Source organism: Syngnathus typhle, linkage group LG3 (assembly GCF_033458585.1).
Source record: "Syngnathus typhle isolate RoL2023-S1 ecotype Sweden linkage group LG3, RoL_Styp_1.0, whole genome shotgun sequence".
Taxonomy (NCBI): domain Eukaryota; kingdom Metazoa; phylum Chordata; class Actinopteri; order Syngnathiformes; family Syngnathidae; genus Syngnathus; species Syngnathus typhle.
In genome coordinates this window covers 20751908-20770255 of record NC_083740.1, presented here as the reverse complement: position 1 = coordinate 20770255, position 18348 = coordinate 20751908, and the positions used below count along the sequence as shown (strand labels likewise).

The window sequence follows — 18348 nt, the reverse complement described above, 5'->3', positions numbered from 1 at the left end:
GTGCTTCGAACAACTCTCCTAATTCTCTTTCATTGCCAGTATATAGGTGAGAATCTTCCAGTTTCTCCGATAAGCATAATGAGATGCCCCCCTTGAGTTCCTCCATCTGGAAGATTTCCCATGGACGAATCACTGAACACCACCAGCTTTAGGGAGCTGTCTTTTCCCAATTACTGAAACTTCCTCTGACTTAAGTTTCCTGATCGGTTTATTTGCACAATGCAGCGTCTGGACTGTGGCATGCTTTGTACTGGATGCTAGAATGGATATGTCACACATTATGTCAGGTTACATCTGGCCAATCTTTGACTTGAGCATGTCATGTTCAGTGTCTGTTTAGAGGGCCTCTCGCTGTGTGGCTCTGGTGGGGTCAATAGGAATCTGTTGAAGATTTTTTAAGTACGTCCATTGTTGCACCTGTATTTCATGCTCCACAGAGAGAAGCTCCATTCCAATGTAGCTGAAGCTGTTGTGTTCTTCACGTCCAATTTCAAAGACAGCTTTCAAGTGTGAAATGACTGTCATGGAGAATCTTTCTGAACCCCCCAAGATGAACCAGCTCAGTGGTTAGAGTGTCCGCCCTGAGACTGGAAGGTTGTGGGTTCAAACCCCAGCCGGGTCATACCAAAGACTGTAAAAATGGGACCCATTGCCTCCCTGCTTGGCACTCAGCATTAAGGGTTGGAATTGGGGGTTAGAAGGAGTGGAGCTCTTTACAAGCCCCAGGCTTTGTCTCCCTCCTTGCATAGTTATTGATATAATAACATGTGCTAAACAATAAACTAATAAAAAAAAAGATAAAGTCGTCCACATGGCAAGCAAGGACTCCCATCACATTGCCAGAGTCATCTAACCAGTAAAACACTGCAGGATCCACTTTTGACATACCTCCTGACTGCTGCATAATGTCTTTCACCCTGTTGTACCAGTACAGAGAAGCGTCTGCCAAGCCACAAACACATTTTTTCAATTTCCACACAGTTCCTTTGCTCTGGGCTTTCTGGGGGGGGCGAATGTAGACATTTCTGGTTAACTTGAAAAAAGGCTGCTTTAATGTCCATCGAGTTCAGCTGCCATTTCCTTTGAGATATACAGCCATAATCATTTTTAAAGACTCTGCGGCACATGTGGGTGTCTTTTGGGAGCTCATCTGTGCTCATTTCCGCAAAGCCTCTTGCAACTAACCTGGCTTTAGGTACGACCCCCTGTGGTGTTTCCTTGAGTGTGCACACCCACCTTGTGGAGATGCATTTCTGACCTTCTTCTTTGACCTCTTCAAACACATTGTTTTGTTTCCAGTTGATGAGTTCAGCATGTTTAGCAGAAATGAAGGCATGATCATTCACAATCAGTATGTCCTCTACGTGGCAGTCTGTACATAAGTCAGCATGCTCAGTTGGACCCAGCTGAAGATTGTCCGCTTGTCCTAAGTCCACTGATCCAGTTGTGCCAGCAATTTCCTCAGGTTCTGTATCCAGTTGTGCCAGCAATTTCCTCAGGTTCTGTATACTGTAAGTTGTACCAGTTTTTGTATGTTCCAGTGGACTTTCCTGCCCGGCTGAGGATTTTTCCGGTTTGTGCTTGGCCACTTACACGGTCTGTATATGTGACCACCTGTCCAGTTTTCAGCGTTAGTCCTTCAATAATAGTATTTGAACGTGCTGATGTGTGAGGGGGCTCATTGTTATCCTCAGCATCTTCATCGTTTAAGGGTGCCTCTTTTTCACTTTCATCCACAGTGTTATTTTCAAAAAGTCCTGTTTCTGGTAAGGAGGTATTTTCAACTCTCTTTCCCTCAACACACAGCTATTTTTTTTTTTTTTTTTTTTAAGTCCCAATGATCGTCACACACCCAGGGAGGCAATGGGTCCCATTTTTATAGTCTTTGGTATGGTCTTAACTAGGCTGGATGTAATTTTTTTTTTGGCGTTGATTTCTCCGACTGCCCATAAACGCACCACCGCGCTCCGTGCGCGCACGGGAAAGAGGCGTGCGGACGTGAAAAAGGCGGCTCTGTATGGGAGAGACGTTGAAGAGGAATAAAAACACCCTTGGAAACCAAAACTTGGTGATTTCAAGTTTCAGTTCGAGGGACATTTGTCACGTCTCGTCCCCAGTTTTGCTATGTGTCTAGGTTGCCATAGTTTCTGTTCGCGTCGCCCCTCTCTTCCTGTGTCACCTCAATCGATGTAACGTGTTTTGTATTTAAGTCCTGTCTGCCCCTCGCTCACCGTCGGATCATTGCATGTGTTACTGTCATGATGTCTGTTTGCTTTCTGTTCCTGTCTTTGGTAATGTCACCCTGTCTTTTTGTTCCACGACTTTGTCGGTCAGTCCTGTTGTTGGTTTTGTTTTCTAAAAAAAAAAATACAAAAAATAAAAAAGAAATTTAAAAAAAAAAAAATAAACATTTTTTGTACCCATGTATAATGCGCACCCCAGATTTTAGGACAATAAATTCGTTAAATTTTGCGCACTATACACGGAAAAAAACGGTAAGTGCCCCGTGCCGAACAAATATCACCACACCATCTTGGCCGATGACCACACCTGGACCTTTCCACTCTGTCGAATCCACCCGTTTATAGCAGGGCTGTGGACTCGGTCGGATTTTTGCACCGAGTCCGAGTCCGGCCTCTTGGCCATGAGTCCGAGTCCGGCTGTCCATTTTTTCTGTTAATTCATGTGACTGCTTAGTCTTTAGTCAAGGCTAATTTAGATCAGAATCTAAATAATTACAACAGTTTTGTGATGGCTTTGTCTTTATTAAACATATAAACGAATACAATAAACAGATACTTTCAAGTTTTAATCATTAATTACACCATTATAGCTCAGACATTTATCTAAACACAAATAATTAGTGACAACCCCTTATTTGGAAAGCGAAAAACCCATGTCATACGGCGTCAGCACTATGTTGTTTTCAATAAAAACATGAAGAACTCACGTTTGCGTCAGTCAATTTTGATTTTTATAAAGGATTATTCTCATTTGATGCCATCCGCGTTCTGCCATTGAAGCGGGGTGCATTCAAAGACCAGTCGTACAGACGGAACACTCATTCACTTCACCAAAACGCAACCATATAATTACGTGAGCTCTTTGCATAAACCTCGATGCAAAGAAACTCCTCTTTTTGGGTACAGGCTACAAGGAGTATATATTACAAAGGAGAGTTTATACTTAATTGTGATCATCATTCATCCATCCATCCATTTTATTTTATTACTCAGGTATTTTCAAAGCAAATTAATATTGTTGCATTTATTAATTTGCTTTAACATGACAGCGCAATATAATTAAAAGCTGACACGATAGCAATGTCAAACGTGTTCATTTAAGAAAAAGCCACACACGTTTTGTGATCAAATCTTTCATAACGAGAATGATTTGAGTGAATTGATTTTACAATTTTTATCCCCCCTCCCCAACCATCTGTCACTTTGCTTGGGACAAAAGAAGCCTTCAGAACTGAAATTTCGTCTCAATTATTTATTCAAATCAATTCACTCAAATCATTCTCGTTATGAAAGATTTGCTCACAAAACGTTTCCGTCTGTACGACTGGTTTTTGAATGCACCCCGCTTCAATGGCAAAACGCGGATGAATTTAAAGACATCCAATGAGAATAATCCTAAAAATTAAAATTGACTGACGCAAACGTGAGTTCTTCATGTTTTTATTGAAAACAACATAGTGCTGACGCCGTACGACGCCGTACGACATCGGTTTTTCGCTATAATTCGGTATAATTCAACGTAATCCACACTCACCCAAAGTTAAGGTTTCATGGGAATATTATTGTCATAATTGTCTGGACCATATATGATAATTGTTTAATGGTAGTTATTGATAGATCTTGAAGATGTCAAGTTATAGGTGCATATAGCACGTTCATTGTAAGAGGGGAAGAGATGTTGTGTATTTTGGGCTAACTCAAATTCCGTAGTAGAAAAACCCCGGAAGTGGGATGGGCGCATTCTGTGTTGTTGTGGTACGCCCTGTGAACGCACTGTGAGTAAGGAATAAAGCAGTTATCATTCACCTCGTTGTCCGACCTATTCTTGCTATCTAAGAACCTGGAAAATAGTAAGGATATAACATATATCACGGGTCATTACGACGAGTTTGGTGGACTTTTTACTGCTTCTTCCAACTCCTACCGCGCTGACTGTAACCTGACACTCTGGCTGCGTCTTGCCTCTTTTTTTTTTATTGTCGGACTTGGTGGACTCGGTCAAGATCAGCACTGAGTTTGAGTCCGAGTCCGGCAAAAATGACCGAGTCCGACCGAGTCCGAGTCCCCGAGTCCAAACCGAGCCCACAGCCCTGGTTTATAGTAAACTTTATCCCTGGTTTCATATAGGTCGTTGTTGTTTATGAAGGGCTCTTCGGATCAGCTCAGAGCATTCTGCTTCTGTGAACGCTTTCCTTGTGGCATGCAATGCTGAGATGTGCTGAGCTATCCAAGTAGACATCCTAATCCCTTCCAGAGCTGGTGGCTTATCAGTGAGAACTGATGGCAACACAAGTTGGTAAGGACTGTAGCCATCAGGGCCCAGTCAAGGGCTGTCTTCCTATCACATCCGTTGTCTCTCTTTACTTTCAATAGGATTTCAGTGAGGGTTTGATTATGCCTTTCTAAGAGGCCATTGCTCCATGGGCTATACGCTGCAGTTGTTTTCACTTCCATGTTAAAGTTTTCAGCCATGTCCCTCATTTCTTCATTATTAAATTCACCCCCATTGTCAGTGAACAGTCTGCGTGGCGGGCCAGGAACACTTATCCAGCAGTGAATAAAGTGCATCACAATTTCTTTGGGTCACAATTTCTTTGGGTTTCTTTGTGGTAATAATGCTCCCTGCACTGAATCTTGTGAAGTGGTCAATGGCATGTAAATACCACACCCCTGGCTCTAGCTCATGTAAGTCCATAGCTACAGTTTCATTGTAGGCTGTAGCCATGGGTAGACCTACTGCTGGCTTTTGCTTTGGTTTACTATACCTGATGCATGTCTCACAGTTCTTTATAATTTCATGCAGGATTGTGTCCAGGTTCCCCCAAAGTGTCGTCATTCCATCAACTGTATTCAAATCCCCTGCGGATACTTTCAGCGCGCTCTGTCTCGCTCTTCCTGTTTGCGACAAGGCAACCGCCAAAGCCTGCTTCTTTTTATCGAAGTCCGTAACAAGTCTCCATATTTCGACTTCATTTTTCCAATTTTCGTAAGACTTCTTCTCATCAAACGCTGGCGGGACTTTGTAATTACCAGCGGCCATCTTCTGCTCCCATGTGAATTTGAATAACGACGATAACAACAACTGTGCGTCTCACGAGACTTTACTTGTACACTTCAACAACGTTACTCCATTACAACAACTGAATCATTTCCTTGACTCCCGACATACAACGCGTCCGCACATGCGCAGTAGGAAAAGCATATAACAAATGCATATAGCAAACGCATAGTCGGAAAAGCATGACATCTCAAACTCTCTCCCATAAAAGTGATCAGAACTGACTAAAGACTGATTCAACACATTGGTGCTGCTTATTTTTGATTCCGTTGGATATTGATCTGTAAACATACTCGAAAACATTAACGGAAGAGCCTATTTTGAAATGAAATAGCCTCGCGGGTACAACAGCTATTCAGTGACGCCCCCTGACCACGGTTGCCGTAATGCTGGGAAGCGATGCAATCTTGTAATTTACTAGTCGTACTAAAACGTACTGAAACATTTTGGCAGAGCGCTGTGTACAACCTGTATGGATCAACAAATTCATCAATTGATCCATATATAAGGCGCTCTGCATTATAAGGCGCACTATTTTTCTTTAGTAAATTTTAGTTTTTAAGTGTGCTCAATAGTGCGGAAAATACGGTAGTTCTTGCTTGTATTATGAATGATGTGTTTGCCATGTAAGTATATGTGTGCATTTTCACGAAACCGTGACTGTGATGGTACAATAAACAATCACTTCTCAGCCTTGTTGTTTGCTTGCTACGGTGTGAAAGTAATGCTTTTGATTGACGTTGATGGTGTGAATCAAAGTTTATTTAAAAAAAACCTGTAAAAGTTTATTTCAGGTTATTTAATTTGTTCTTTTAGTATATAGTTCAGAGAATTAATTTTATTTGGGTAGCAATTGAACTAGGAGTACTCCATCTATCTGAGAATGGTAGGGACGCCACAATATCAAAATTCTCCCCAAGGTGTGGGGGTGCCCAGAGAGTGACCAATGATGCCCGTGGCCACCAAAGTGCACCGCCTCTGCATATGTTAAGCATATTTGTTTCTTAAGGTCATTTTTTGAATTGTACCTCTCTTTGCAAGGGGAGAGTTGAGAACATGTAAAGCATGAAAGCCCGTCTTCTTCAGTTTGAAACTGTCCAATGGAGTAGAGCGAGACACATTCCATATCCTCAATACTCCAACCTGGGAGTCTGAAAGAGACAGGGTTATGCAAGCTAAAAATATATTTTATCTAAAACATTAATGCTGTACGTTATGAGCTTCATTCAATTACAAATGTAAAGAACCTGCTCTCTTAAAGGGTATGAGCTCCATTCAATTACAAATGTGAAGAGACATTACCTGAGAGTCCAAACATGATGGCCTATTTTGCACTATCAAGCTCAGTTTATGGTTTTGTTTTGTTTTATCAGGAAAATGAAAACAGTTTCCCTACCCGCATGTCTGGGTGGTAGGAATCTGAAATTGTTCGGCTAATATTGTTTGTTTTGCCATCAAAAGCTAATTCTGGCTCGACAAGCCATAGAAACTAGAGTGCGCAAACTGTTTGTGTCTGTTTGCCACCAAAATTCATCAGTACATTCCTCCAATTGGAATGTCTACTTGAACCTATAAAAATAATTTCAAAAATGATCAGCACAATATTTTCAATTTTGTAGAGATGACAGTAGCTTTTGCTCATAGGCGCTCACATTTGAGTAAGTAAATACAGAATATTGTGCAAAATGCTTTCATATGTTCACAGGTTGAAAAGTGAACAAGAGCAATGTCCATATGAATTTTGCTGACAATCTTCATTTCAGACACTGTGACAACAGAACATGACAAACAAAGCCAGAAAACAATACACATTAGAACTCTTGCCTCCCTCTTGTGACGTAGACAGGGTAAAATGGGAAAAGAACAGGAAGCTGAACCCCAAAAGTTGATGGGTCGGTTTGTTATATATCTCACCCCAAAAAGCCCGAAAGATTATTTTACTGGTGTAAATTTTGTTGATGACATTGTAGACCTATTATATAAGTGGCAATGTTTTGTTTGCTGGACTGCCGCTTTAATGACAAAAACTGATTGTCCAATTTTGCAGTTACAGTATATATGTTAAAACTTGAGATGTAAGTCTTAGGCAAAATACCATATGTGGCAGTAAACAAATATCAAGGCACAGGGGAACACACCACACCCACTGTTTTTGCTTACCTCCAGTGATGAACATGCCGGGGGCAGAGGGAATCCATGCAAGACACTGAACTGATGCAGCAGCCGAGGGAAAGCAGAAAGACGTAATACAAGCCAAGGCCTCACTGTCCACCAGCCTGATGCCATTATTGAGGTTGGACACTGTCAAAAAGAGTCCCTGTTACATTTTGCTTTATGAATACACTAAGTATTAAATGAGTTATACCCCTGATGGGAAAGTTGCAACAGCAGCAGCAGCAAAATTGCTTGCAATAAAACTATGGAATTGATTTGACCTTTTTTTTGTTTTTTTGTTCCAAATGCCTAACTTCAGTATAATCTCATATTGAATTGGGGCCAGCGGTACAATCTGGATCTGTCACTTATTGCACATCTTGGTAAAATAGAGATAAATGGTCCTCGCGGCAAAGGCTGAACGGGTTAGACAACAGCTAGAATCTGGCCCCATTCATGATAACTCATTGAATTCTTTAGCACTTTTGACGGGGATAGGGTTGTTACAAACAATAGACATGCAGCTACGATGCAAGCCATGTGTATCAATTTATAATTGAAGCAGGTTTTCACATCAACTGCCATTTCCCCTCTCGAGTTGGTCTGTAACTGTCAGAGACAGACACTGTCAGTTCCAAACAAAATGGTCGTTACACCATCTCATCCAAGTCCGCAAATTATAAATCAATTATCAATGTCATGCCCAATCATACAAATGAATGAATTCCGTCTCATTTGTGCACAGCAATAACTTCAACATATCCAACTTCGTGTTGCATGTAACAAGGAATGTAAATGCGGACTAAACTTCTTAAACACCCTTATCTACATCGATAAATAAACATACATAGCCTATGTAAAAAAAAATAAAACCTGGCGATCTCTAACAAGTATAGAGAAAGTAAGATCAAACCTTCTTATATGACGTACCACTCAGATTTTAAAAAATCAATTACACTTTCAAAAATCAGCAGCATGCATTAGAAAGGGATGATACCTTATTGATTAAATGACAAGTAATAATATGCAATAATCATTTAGTTTATCTTCATTTACATGCAATCGGACGACGCAACATACGGCTACAGAGATGTATTTATCCTCAATACACGTATATGACAAAACAGCAGGGTGCTTCCATTTTCAAATCATTGGGCTACACGTCTCAATAGCTATTGAAATCACAGCTTTTGTAATGAGTGAATTGCATTTCGTCAAACTGCAATTATATTGCAAATGCATCATTCAGCCCTACTTCTAACTCTATCTGAATATTTTTGTAACCAAATCCTCCCAACCCTGGGTTTAATACACATGAAAAAATAAAAAGTGGGGAAATATGACTGCTCGTGGAACCAATGCCAGTCTTCTACATCTGGACTTCTCGCTATATTTCTCCAAGCTGTGTCTTAATGTCAGTCAGCTTTTATGATTACAGTCACCAGGCTGAAATGAACACTAATTTCCCATTTCTTAAAAGCTGTGGTCTGCAAATATAAAGGACAAAAATGTGATGAGTCATAATTCTTAATTTGCCCAACCTAATAAGTAGGATGTTGACAAAGGGTCCCACTCCAGGGCGCTGACTGGGTCCTCTTCATCCGTTCCCTCTAAAGACTCAGGACGCAAGACGTGCTTTTGACTTTTACATCCTACAAATGGGAAAAAGTGGAAGTTGAAGAGGTGTGTGTGTCTGTGTGTGTGTGTGTGTGTGTGTGTGTGTGTGTGTGTGTGTGTGTGTGCGTGTGTGCGTGCGTCCGTGCTTGGGTGCGTGAGTGTGCGTGTGTGTGCGCGCGTTTGCTGCAAGGAACAGCGCAAAAAATTGTTGAAAGTGCATGGCGGGGACGCGGGGGAAACATTCATACCTGGCTGAAAAATAGACAAACTCCCATCTGTATGTCCAAATACCAGTTTTCCCTTTTTGCTTGGGTGCCATCTGAAGAGACAGATATCAGACAGAAAAGAGTGGGCCTCTTTATGTACTGTCACTCCAGAGTCTGAATTTCCAGAGACCCAAATATAAAGAGGGCCACGTTGAGAGACAAACGCCACACCATCAGCTGAATTCCGGCACCAGCTCACTGCAGCAGGGACACCTGAAAGAAAGAACAAGCTGTGATGGTGAAAAACCCTCTGACAATAAAACATAGCTTGGACCAGCCATCGTACCTTTAGTGTTGTCTAGTCGTGCTACAGCCTTTTGCTCAGCTACATTCCACACAATGAGCAGATTATCAGCTGAAGCCGATGCAAATAGATCAGGGTTATCTGGACACCAACTGATGGCTGTTATAGTCTTTTTATGTTCTGCCATGATGGACTTCAACTTGAATTCATTGTACTGCTGATCCAACTACAAGAGACAGATATAAATAATATTAAGTTAAAGTTCAGTAGTGTGATATTGGTTTTCAGTGAAGTTTGGATGTCTGATTTTCATAATGAGATAATAATATTGATACTAAAATCAACATTGCTTTGTATGTTACATAAAGAATGTAATCACGTATCATGCAAGCGTCTCTGGTCACCATTCCATTTGTTGTTCAACTGATGCTACAAAACATCCATCCATCCATCCATCCATTTTCTGTACCGCTTTGTCCCCACGGGGGTCGCGGGCGTGCTGGAGCCTATCCCAGGTGTCATCGGGTAGTAGGCGGGGGACACCCTGACCGATGACACCCTGAACTGGTTGCCAGCCAATCAATTACTTAACAACGATGTATGTACGATGGATGGATTGCTGGATGCCGTAATTTCAACAAATGTTTTATTTTGTGTGCGTACATGTTTGCTCTTAAAATCATAAAATCCTCTGGATGGATGCAGTTAGTGTTGATGGATGGATGGATGGATGGACGGACGGACGGACGGACGGACGGACGGACGGACGGACGGACGGACTTGGTATCACAATGAGACAGGTTAAAATATTAGTGTACACATAGTTTACCTGGTAGATATATATGGCAAGAGTAGCACAATAGGCGAAGCGGTCTCCACTTGCTGCACATACGTCGTTATTCCAAGGCTGACAGCCTGCAGCAAGCAATCCCACCTGTTTCACCTTAGCCATCTTTGCCTAGACAAATATACATGAAAAAACAACATGAGAAGAAGTCAAGTTCACGCACATGTGGCTTTTTTCCAACAAAACAGATGGACCCAAACCACACAATCCTACTTGTTAGGTCTTCACAACAGCAGTGCTTCTACTATGTAATTTTACTTTAGATACATGTTGATTTTCACAGTGCAGTGTAATACACCTCTATTTGTTGAAGGTATTCTTTTATAAAACAATCTTATTGTAACTTATATCTTATATCAAATTCACATTCACAACTACGGGTATTGGGTAATTTCAGATCTTCATTTAATTATGAGAACTCAGAAAACGAGGCGAAATTTAAAAGCATTACTGTGAGGTTGTAAAAGAGAGAAAGAAAATCAACCATTTATAATTTTAAGTTTATATCAACCTCAACATTTCTAATTTGGTAATAATACTGGTAACTATTGGGCAATACAACACTTACTTTCGCCTACGTATAAGTATATAATAACAACGTGCCTGACGTAACATATTAAGTTATTCACATAACTATAACATAAATAACACGTTTATCAAACCATCCGTGTCACTCCAAATCATTGAATCCATCGAAATCTTCGTCCTTTGTGTCACATAAATAACTCAGCTGACTCCGGAAGTCAGTGGATGCGGCGCTGACGTCAGACTCGACGTCACTTGTGGTTCCGGTTATTCCACAGGCCAATACATCCATCCATCCATCCATCCATCCATTTTCTGAACTGTTTAGTCCCCACGGGGGTCGCGGGTGTGCTGGAGCCTATCCCAGCCGTCATCGGGCAGTAGGCGGGGGACACCCTGAACCGGTTGCCAGCCGATCGCAGGGCACACAGGAACAAGGCAAAGTGTTGTGAAATAAAATATTACCTGTAATTTGCATTTTGTTATTTGCTGATTGTATTAAACTATCACATTCATTGTCAGTCAAGAAGAGAAGATGACTATTCGCATCGGATCCATAGTGCACATGCGCAGTGATACTGCCTCGGTATGATGTCCGGTCCGCGATGGAGATTAAAAAACAAACAATATTTGACAATAACACACCACCAGGGATTGCACCATCGCATCAAACGATGTGTTGTCAATTATGAATTTTACTGACTAAGTGTGTTAGGCAGGATGGCTGAATGCGATGCGCGATTGACAACAAACAAGAAGAAAGGTCATTTCAAGTTTTATTTCGAGGGAGATTTGTCATGTCTCGTCCCCAGTTTTGCTGTGTCTAGGTTGCCATAGTTTCTGTTCGCGTCGCCCCTCCCTTCCTGTGTCACCTCAATCAATGTAACGTGTTTTGTATTTAAGTCCTGTCTGCCCCTCGCTCACCGTCGGATCATTGCATGTGTTACTGTCATAATGTCTGTTTGGTTTCTGTTCCTGTCTTTGGTAATGTCACCCTGTCTTTTTGTTCCACGTCTTTGTCGGTCAGTCCTGTTGTTGGTTTTGTTGTACAATGATTTTCTTAAAAAAAAAAAAAAAAAAAATTTAAAAAAGTATTGTACCCATGTATAATGCGCACCCCAGATTTTAGGACAATAAATTAGTTAAATTTCGCGCATTATACACGGAAAAAAACGGTAATAATTGTCTCCAATTCCACTTCTATCACTTTTAGCACACATCACAATCCATACTGGAGCATCACGGTTTAAGTAGGCCAAGTTGATTACGAAGAGCTACAGTGTATGAAGAGGATTGCACTAATCCGAACAGTGATTGGCTAAGATAACTGCTCATCTGCTGTTTGAATACCGGTACGATGTGGAAATTCAAGTAAAAACTATCAGTGATAAAGTTTATGAAGTCAATCAGAAGATTTAATTAGCCTTATATTAAACAACTGGAAATGTTTGGCAATGATGACGATTGATTAAAGTCTTATACTATATGATGAAATGCTTATATTAAAACAGATGGCTAGATTTGGTTACAGCCTCGCAGCTAGGATAGGCTTCAGCACACCCACCACACTAGTGAGGAATTAAGTACATTTGCAAGACAATTAATGTAAGTGCAGTACCGTAATTTTCGGACTATAAGTCGCTCCGGAGTATAAATTGCCCCAGCCATAAAATGCCCAAAAATGTGAAAGAAAACATATATAAGTAGCTCCGGAGTATAAGTCGCATTTTGGGGGGCAATTTATTCGACAAAATCCAACACCAAGAACAGACATGAACGAGTAACAACAGGCTAAACGATACGGTATGCTAACGTGACAAACACAAACGAGGAGCTGAGAACGGACCTGACGTAACATTCAGTTATTTAAAAAAAACTATTACATAAATCAAGTCAAGTCAAGTTTATTTGTATAGCCCTAAATCACAAGCAGTCTCAAAGGGCTTCACATAGACAGAAATTGACAATTATTCTCAAAGCATCCCCTGATCTTAAGCTCCCAAAAATAACACGTTTATAAAACCATCTGTGTCACTCCAATTCATTAAATCTATCGATCGTCCTTTGTCAACAATGCCGTGTGCTGCGCCGCAGTTCAAATTATTCCACAGGCCCATACAACGATATATAAACTATATTTTAAATAACTATCACATAAACAACAATATTATCAAACCGTTTGTGTCACTCCAAATCATTAAATCCATCGATCAAATTTCTCGTCTTTTATCGATCATCCTTTGTCAACAATGCCGTGTGCCGCGCCGCAGTTCAAATTATTCCACAGGCCCATACAACGATATATAAACTATATTTTAAATAACTATCACATAAACAACATTATCAAACCATTTGTGTCACTCCAAATCATTAAATCCATCGATCAAATTTCTCATCCTTTATGTCATCCTGGAGACAGAGGACATGTCCAGAGGATGGCGCTTTTTTTCTCTCTATTTTTCATGTTTTGAATATGTTCAAGATAAAGATATCAAAGCATGTGAAGGGATCAACTATACTAAAAATAACGTGAAGTGGTCAACTATACTTGTAAGTAAGTGATGTGTTAATGATCAAGTAAAATTTTGTGGAAAAAAACATATATAAGTCGCTCCTGAGTATAAGTCGCCCCCCCCACCCAAACTATGAAAGAAAACGCGACTTATAGTCCGAAAATTACGGTATTTGTTTAAGTGGGTAATGTGATGTATTACGATGCCTATTATCCGCACGACTACATAACAAGGAATTACCTGAATGTAAAAAGATTCACAAATCACCAGTCAAAATAAATACTCAACATATACAAGTGTGGGAATTAAAAAAAAATCTGTATTTTTTTTATACTAGTTTAGTATATAATATCAGTTGTTTATTGTTTGGGTATGTCATTTAGTCTTTTTTTCTCTAAACATTTAATTCTACCTAAGACATTTTTAGTGCTGATTAATAGCTGAAATTGACTTATGCAAGATTGACTTCTGTTGGATTCTTCCTTAGTCCACACACTTGCGCTCATTATTACTAATTTACAGCATGCATACCTGTGTTTCAAAGTAGATTATTCAAACAAGCTACTTCTCGCTTTGTCACATCTAAAGATCTACATTATGTGATATTCAAAATGTGCAGCATAGCCAAAAGAATTATTGTAAATGGAAAGGGCAACTTCAATTCTTCAGGATCATGGAAATAATGAGAAAATTGCCTCGTGGTCTACATGAACAAAAGAACGATTTGATTATAAATATACGTATAATTGAAACCATTAGTTTACATACACTATGCAAAAAGACAACACGTTTTCTTCTCACCATCTGAAGTTAAATCAGACTAAAGCTCTCCTATTTCAGGTCATTTAGGAGTACCAAAATTATTGCATTTTGCTAAATGCCACAATCATTTGAGATAAGACTTTTATGTCACTTTCTTTGAGGTCAAACGTTTAGATCCACAAATCAGGTTCATCCACGAGTCCAATTTCCAGATGCTCGAAGGTGCCATGTTCATCCATTCAAACGAATATATGCGTGTAAACATCAGGGGAATGTCCAGCCCTCACAGCGCTCAGGAATAAGACCGGCTCAGAGATGAACGTGTTGTGATCCGAAATCTGTGAATGAGCAAAAGCTGATGATTTTGTGAAGATGCCGAATGAAGTCGGTAGGAATGTGTCATTCAGTGAATCGAGTCCTGCATTGACATGGGCCAAAAGGCTACTCAGCAAGAAAGAAGCTATTACTCCTGAAGAAAGATTCAAAAGGCTAGATCAAATTTTTCAAAGAGACGCGGATAATATCCCAACTTCTGGAGACAACGTCTGTGGAATGATGAAACTACAGTGGAGCTGTTTGGCCATTATGACTATGGTTACATTTAAAGGAAAAAGCAGGAAGCTTGTAGACCTGAGAACACCATACCAACTGTGAAGCACCGAGGTGGTAGGATTATGTGGGACTATTTTGCTGCACCACCAACAGGAGCTTGTCATAAAATAGACACCATGAAGAACATTATGTACAAATACTAAGGCAACATCTCAAGACATCAGCCACGGATCCAAAACTTGGGTTCAAGTGAGTGTTTCCAAATGGACAATAACACAAAGCATACCGCCAAAGAGTTAAAAAGTGGCTTGCTGACAATAAAGTCAATGTTGACCTAGCAATCACAAAGCCTTGATCTGAATCCCATCAAACAATTGTGGGCAGATCTCAAGAGACGTGTGGGAGCAGGGCAACTGACAAACCTGACTCAGTTACACCAGTTCTTTCAGGAGAGATGGGACTGAATTCCAGCAGAATACTGTCAGAAGCTTGTGGAACCTCACTCAAAACATTTGACCAACGTTTTGTTTGAGTCTTGCAGTTCATAGGTAATGCTATGAAATACTAAGGAAATGGATGTAAAGTTTTGACCCAGGATAAAATAATAATAAAACATACTCTCTCTCATTATTGTGGCATTTAGCAAACTGAAATCATCTAGGTGATTTTAAGTGACCTGAAACACGAAAGGTTTGGTCTGGTTTTACTTGAGAAAATGAGGAAAGAATAGTGTGCCTGATTGCACAGTGTATGTACACTTTTGGTTTCAACTCTATGTCTATCCGTCCAGACATTTTCTGAACTGCTTTAAATTCAAGAGGGCCGCGGGCATTCTGGGGGCCTGTCCCACCCAACTTTGAGAAGTAGGTTGGCTGCACACTGAACTGTTTGCCAACCAATCGCAGGGCACACCACAGTTCACACTCACAACTGAAGATGATTTAGAGTGTTCAAATAAACTACCATTATCCGGATAAACTACCATTATCCGGAGAGAACGCACGCAAGTAACGTCGAGAACATGCCAAATCTGCACAAGATGCCCAGAGCCCGGAATTGAACAGAACACCAGGACGGGCAAACCAATCAACCACCATTCGCCTGCCTTGCTACTATTCATGCATTCATCTTACGTATCGCTTTGCTTCGCAAGGGTCACAGGCACGTTGGAGCCTATCCCAGCAGTCTTAGGGTGGTAGATGGTGGATGACACCCTGAACTGGTTGCCAGCCAATGGCAGGCCACACATAGAAAAACAACCATCTGCACTTACAACCACACGTACGGGCAACTTAGAGCAGTCAATCAGCCTACCATGCATGTCTTTGGAATGTGGGAGGAAACCCACACAGGCACGGGGAGAACATGCTTACTCCACACAGGAAGACCGGAGCTGGAATCAAACCTTGCACCTCTGAACTGTGAGGCGTACGTGCTAACCAACGCATCACTGGCTTGGTACTAATATCTCCAAAATGTATCAGTGCCTCCCAAGACCCCTATTTTGTCATGTTTTGTATTGTGTCTTGTCATATAATGAAGATAAATTTTATGTTGTGAATGTTGTGCTGTGCTTTTGTGGTTTGAGGTAAAGGGTAAATTCAGAATTTATAAAAATGTCAGCACATTACAAGTGTACCAACAGCTAACTCTTATATTTACAAAGACCAGTGCCAAGCTGATGTGATGAAACAATCTACTGACTTTAAAAGCACAAATACCTGTAGAGCCAAACGACATCCACATCTCTTCAAAATGGCAAGCCCGCTGCAGCAAGTTAGTCACATTATCAGTTCCCTGTGATTCAATGTGGTATGCTACTTGTTCGGCACCATTTATGTGCCTGACATACAGTTGTGTTTGTTCACTATTTTTATTTTGTATTTGACTCCTTGTCAGTAAAGAAGATGAAAGAGAATGACAGTGTTTAAGGTAAAGACGACTAATGAGGTTTGGTCCCGATAGTTCTGTCGCGCGTCTGCGTCTTTGTTGCAGTCGTCATTCAATTTTTTCAATGACACGGGAACGTTTCCGTTTGAGTACGAAAGCAACAAAGAATCCGTGTAAAACCAATAAGCTAACCTGACGTTAGCTACCTCCATCCCATATTGTTTGGCTTGTAAACAGACTCATTTTGGAGTTGTATATATGCTGGTTGTCATTCTTTCATTGTGCGTTGATGATGAAATCAACAGGTTTCAGCACACCTAACTAATACGCAAGGAACGTGTCTACTGAGACGTGCATGTCGCAGATCGCCTTCGTCTCCATCAGAGGCACGCTAATGTTACACTCGCCCTTTGTTGGTGTACCACTACTGTTGCTTCATATTCCGGCGAGAACAGGGTGCTAAATTCATGCTTCTGTGGTCGTGTGCTTACCATCAGTTGGAGGCAGGTCGAGCACAATGGACAGCTCCTCGATACTGAAGCTGTAACCCGCGGTCCGGCATCTGCTGAAGTAGGCCTCAGTGGCAGCAGTGATTGGGCAGCTAGAAAGCTCGATTTAATCCGTTATTGGGTGTCTTAACTGCCAGTCATGCATGTCTGCCACAGTTTAAGTGTTCAAGCGTGATACATTTGGACGTAGAATGATTCAGGCGTGATTCCACATAGAATCGTCTCCATTTTACGAGATGTGATCAGATTTACTTTATGACTCACTTCCAAGGTCCAAGAGGAATAAACTGTCTTGAATGTAGAGTGTGTGTGTGTCTAAGCAAGATATTTAATCGTGATTGATCAAGGCTTTTTTGTCAACTCAATCACACATTTATTGTAAAAAAAATCCCTTAATTTTTTTCTGATCATTTATTTTAGCAGACCTTAATTCTTTTTCTGATCATGTATTTTAGCAAATTTGGATACCCTTAACATGAAGAGGGTTGATTTTTTTATGCACACACATTTTATTAAATTGGATTAAATTTATAACAAGTCACACAAACAGCCCCTCAATGGTCCATTCTAAGAATTCAAATTACGTGTAATACATTTTAAAATATATAACATACTTTTTAAAGTTTGTTTTGAACTTACCACCGATATACCGGTCTTCATATGAAGTGCTGATTTCTCAAGAAATAATGAACAGACCACTCGCTATGATGGCTTTTATTTCTAAGATGATTTCTCAAGAAATAATGAACAGACCACTCGCTATGATGGCTTTTATTTCTAAAAACGGAATAAATCTCTGCACAACAAGCAAAGGCTTGTATCACCAGTGTGGCATGCTTGATGTTTATTTCCGGTCTTACAAGATCTGTCGAGGTGCTGTAGTTTTAGAAAAATACGTACTTGGTCAATGATAGAAGTTCAATTCATTGCTTTGTAATACTAATAGTTTTGGCGCAATAACAGAGGTCAAATGTTTACTGTATGTCTTGTGTAGGTGTTTTCACCCATTACGTCATGCAGAACTCTAAAGCAGTGACATTTAGTTGCCATTGCTAAGGCCAAGCAACACCGTTTCTTTCTGAAATTAAGGTCTGGAGACTGCTCAGGCCCCTCCAGGTCTTTGAGATGCTTATTAACAAAGCCACTCTTTCATTGGCCCAACAACATT

General features: G+C 40.5%; 1 protein-coding gene across 4 annotated transcripts in view; it reads right to left on the bottom strand.

Annotated features, from left to right (window-relative positions):
• Nucleotides 1–17278, bottom strand: part of LOC133151068 (WD repeat-containing protein 17-like) — a 62236-nt gene extending 44958 nt beyond the window's left edge. For 3 of the 4 annotated variants that reach the window (XM_061273814.1, XM_061273817.1, XM_061273816.1), the window contains exons 1-7: nt 17163–17278; nt 10412–10540; nt 9625–9808; nt 9321–9551; nt 8997–9107; nt 7462–7602; nt 6330–6452 (exon numbers count right to left, since the gene is read on the bottom strand). In XM_061273814.1, the coding sequence (XP_061129798.1) occupies nt 6330–6452; nt 7462–7602; nt 8997–9107; nt 9321–9551; nt 9625–9808; nt 10412–10540; nt 17163–17165 (922 nt within the window). In that variant the 5' untranslated portion in view covers nt 17166–17278. Of the gene's footprint in view, nt 1–6329; nt 6453–7461; nt 7603–8996; nt 9108–9320; nt 9552–9624; nt 9809–10411; nt 10541–11091; nt 11179–17162 lie in introns of those variants that run through there. The other variant, XM_061273815.1, reaches the window with a different exon arrangement.
• Between the last annotated feature and the right edge of the window lie 1070 nt (nt 17279–18348).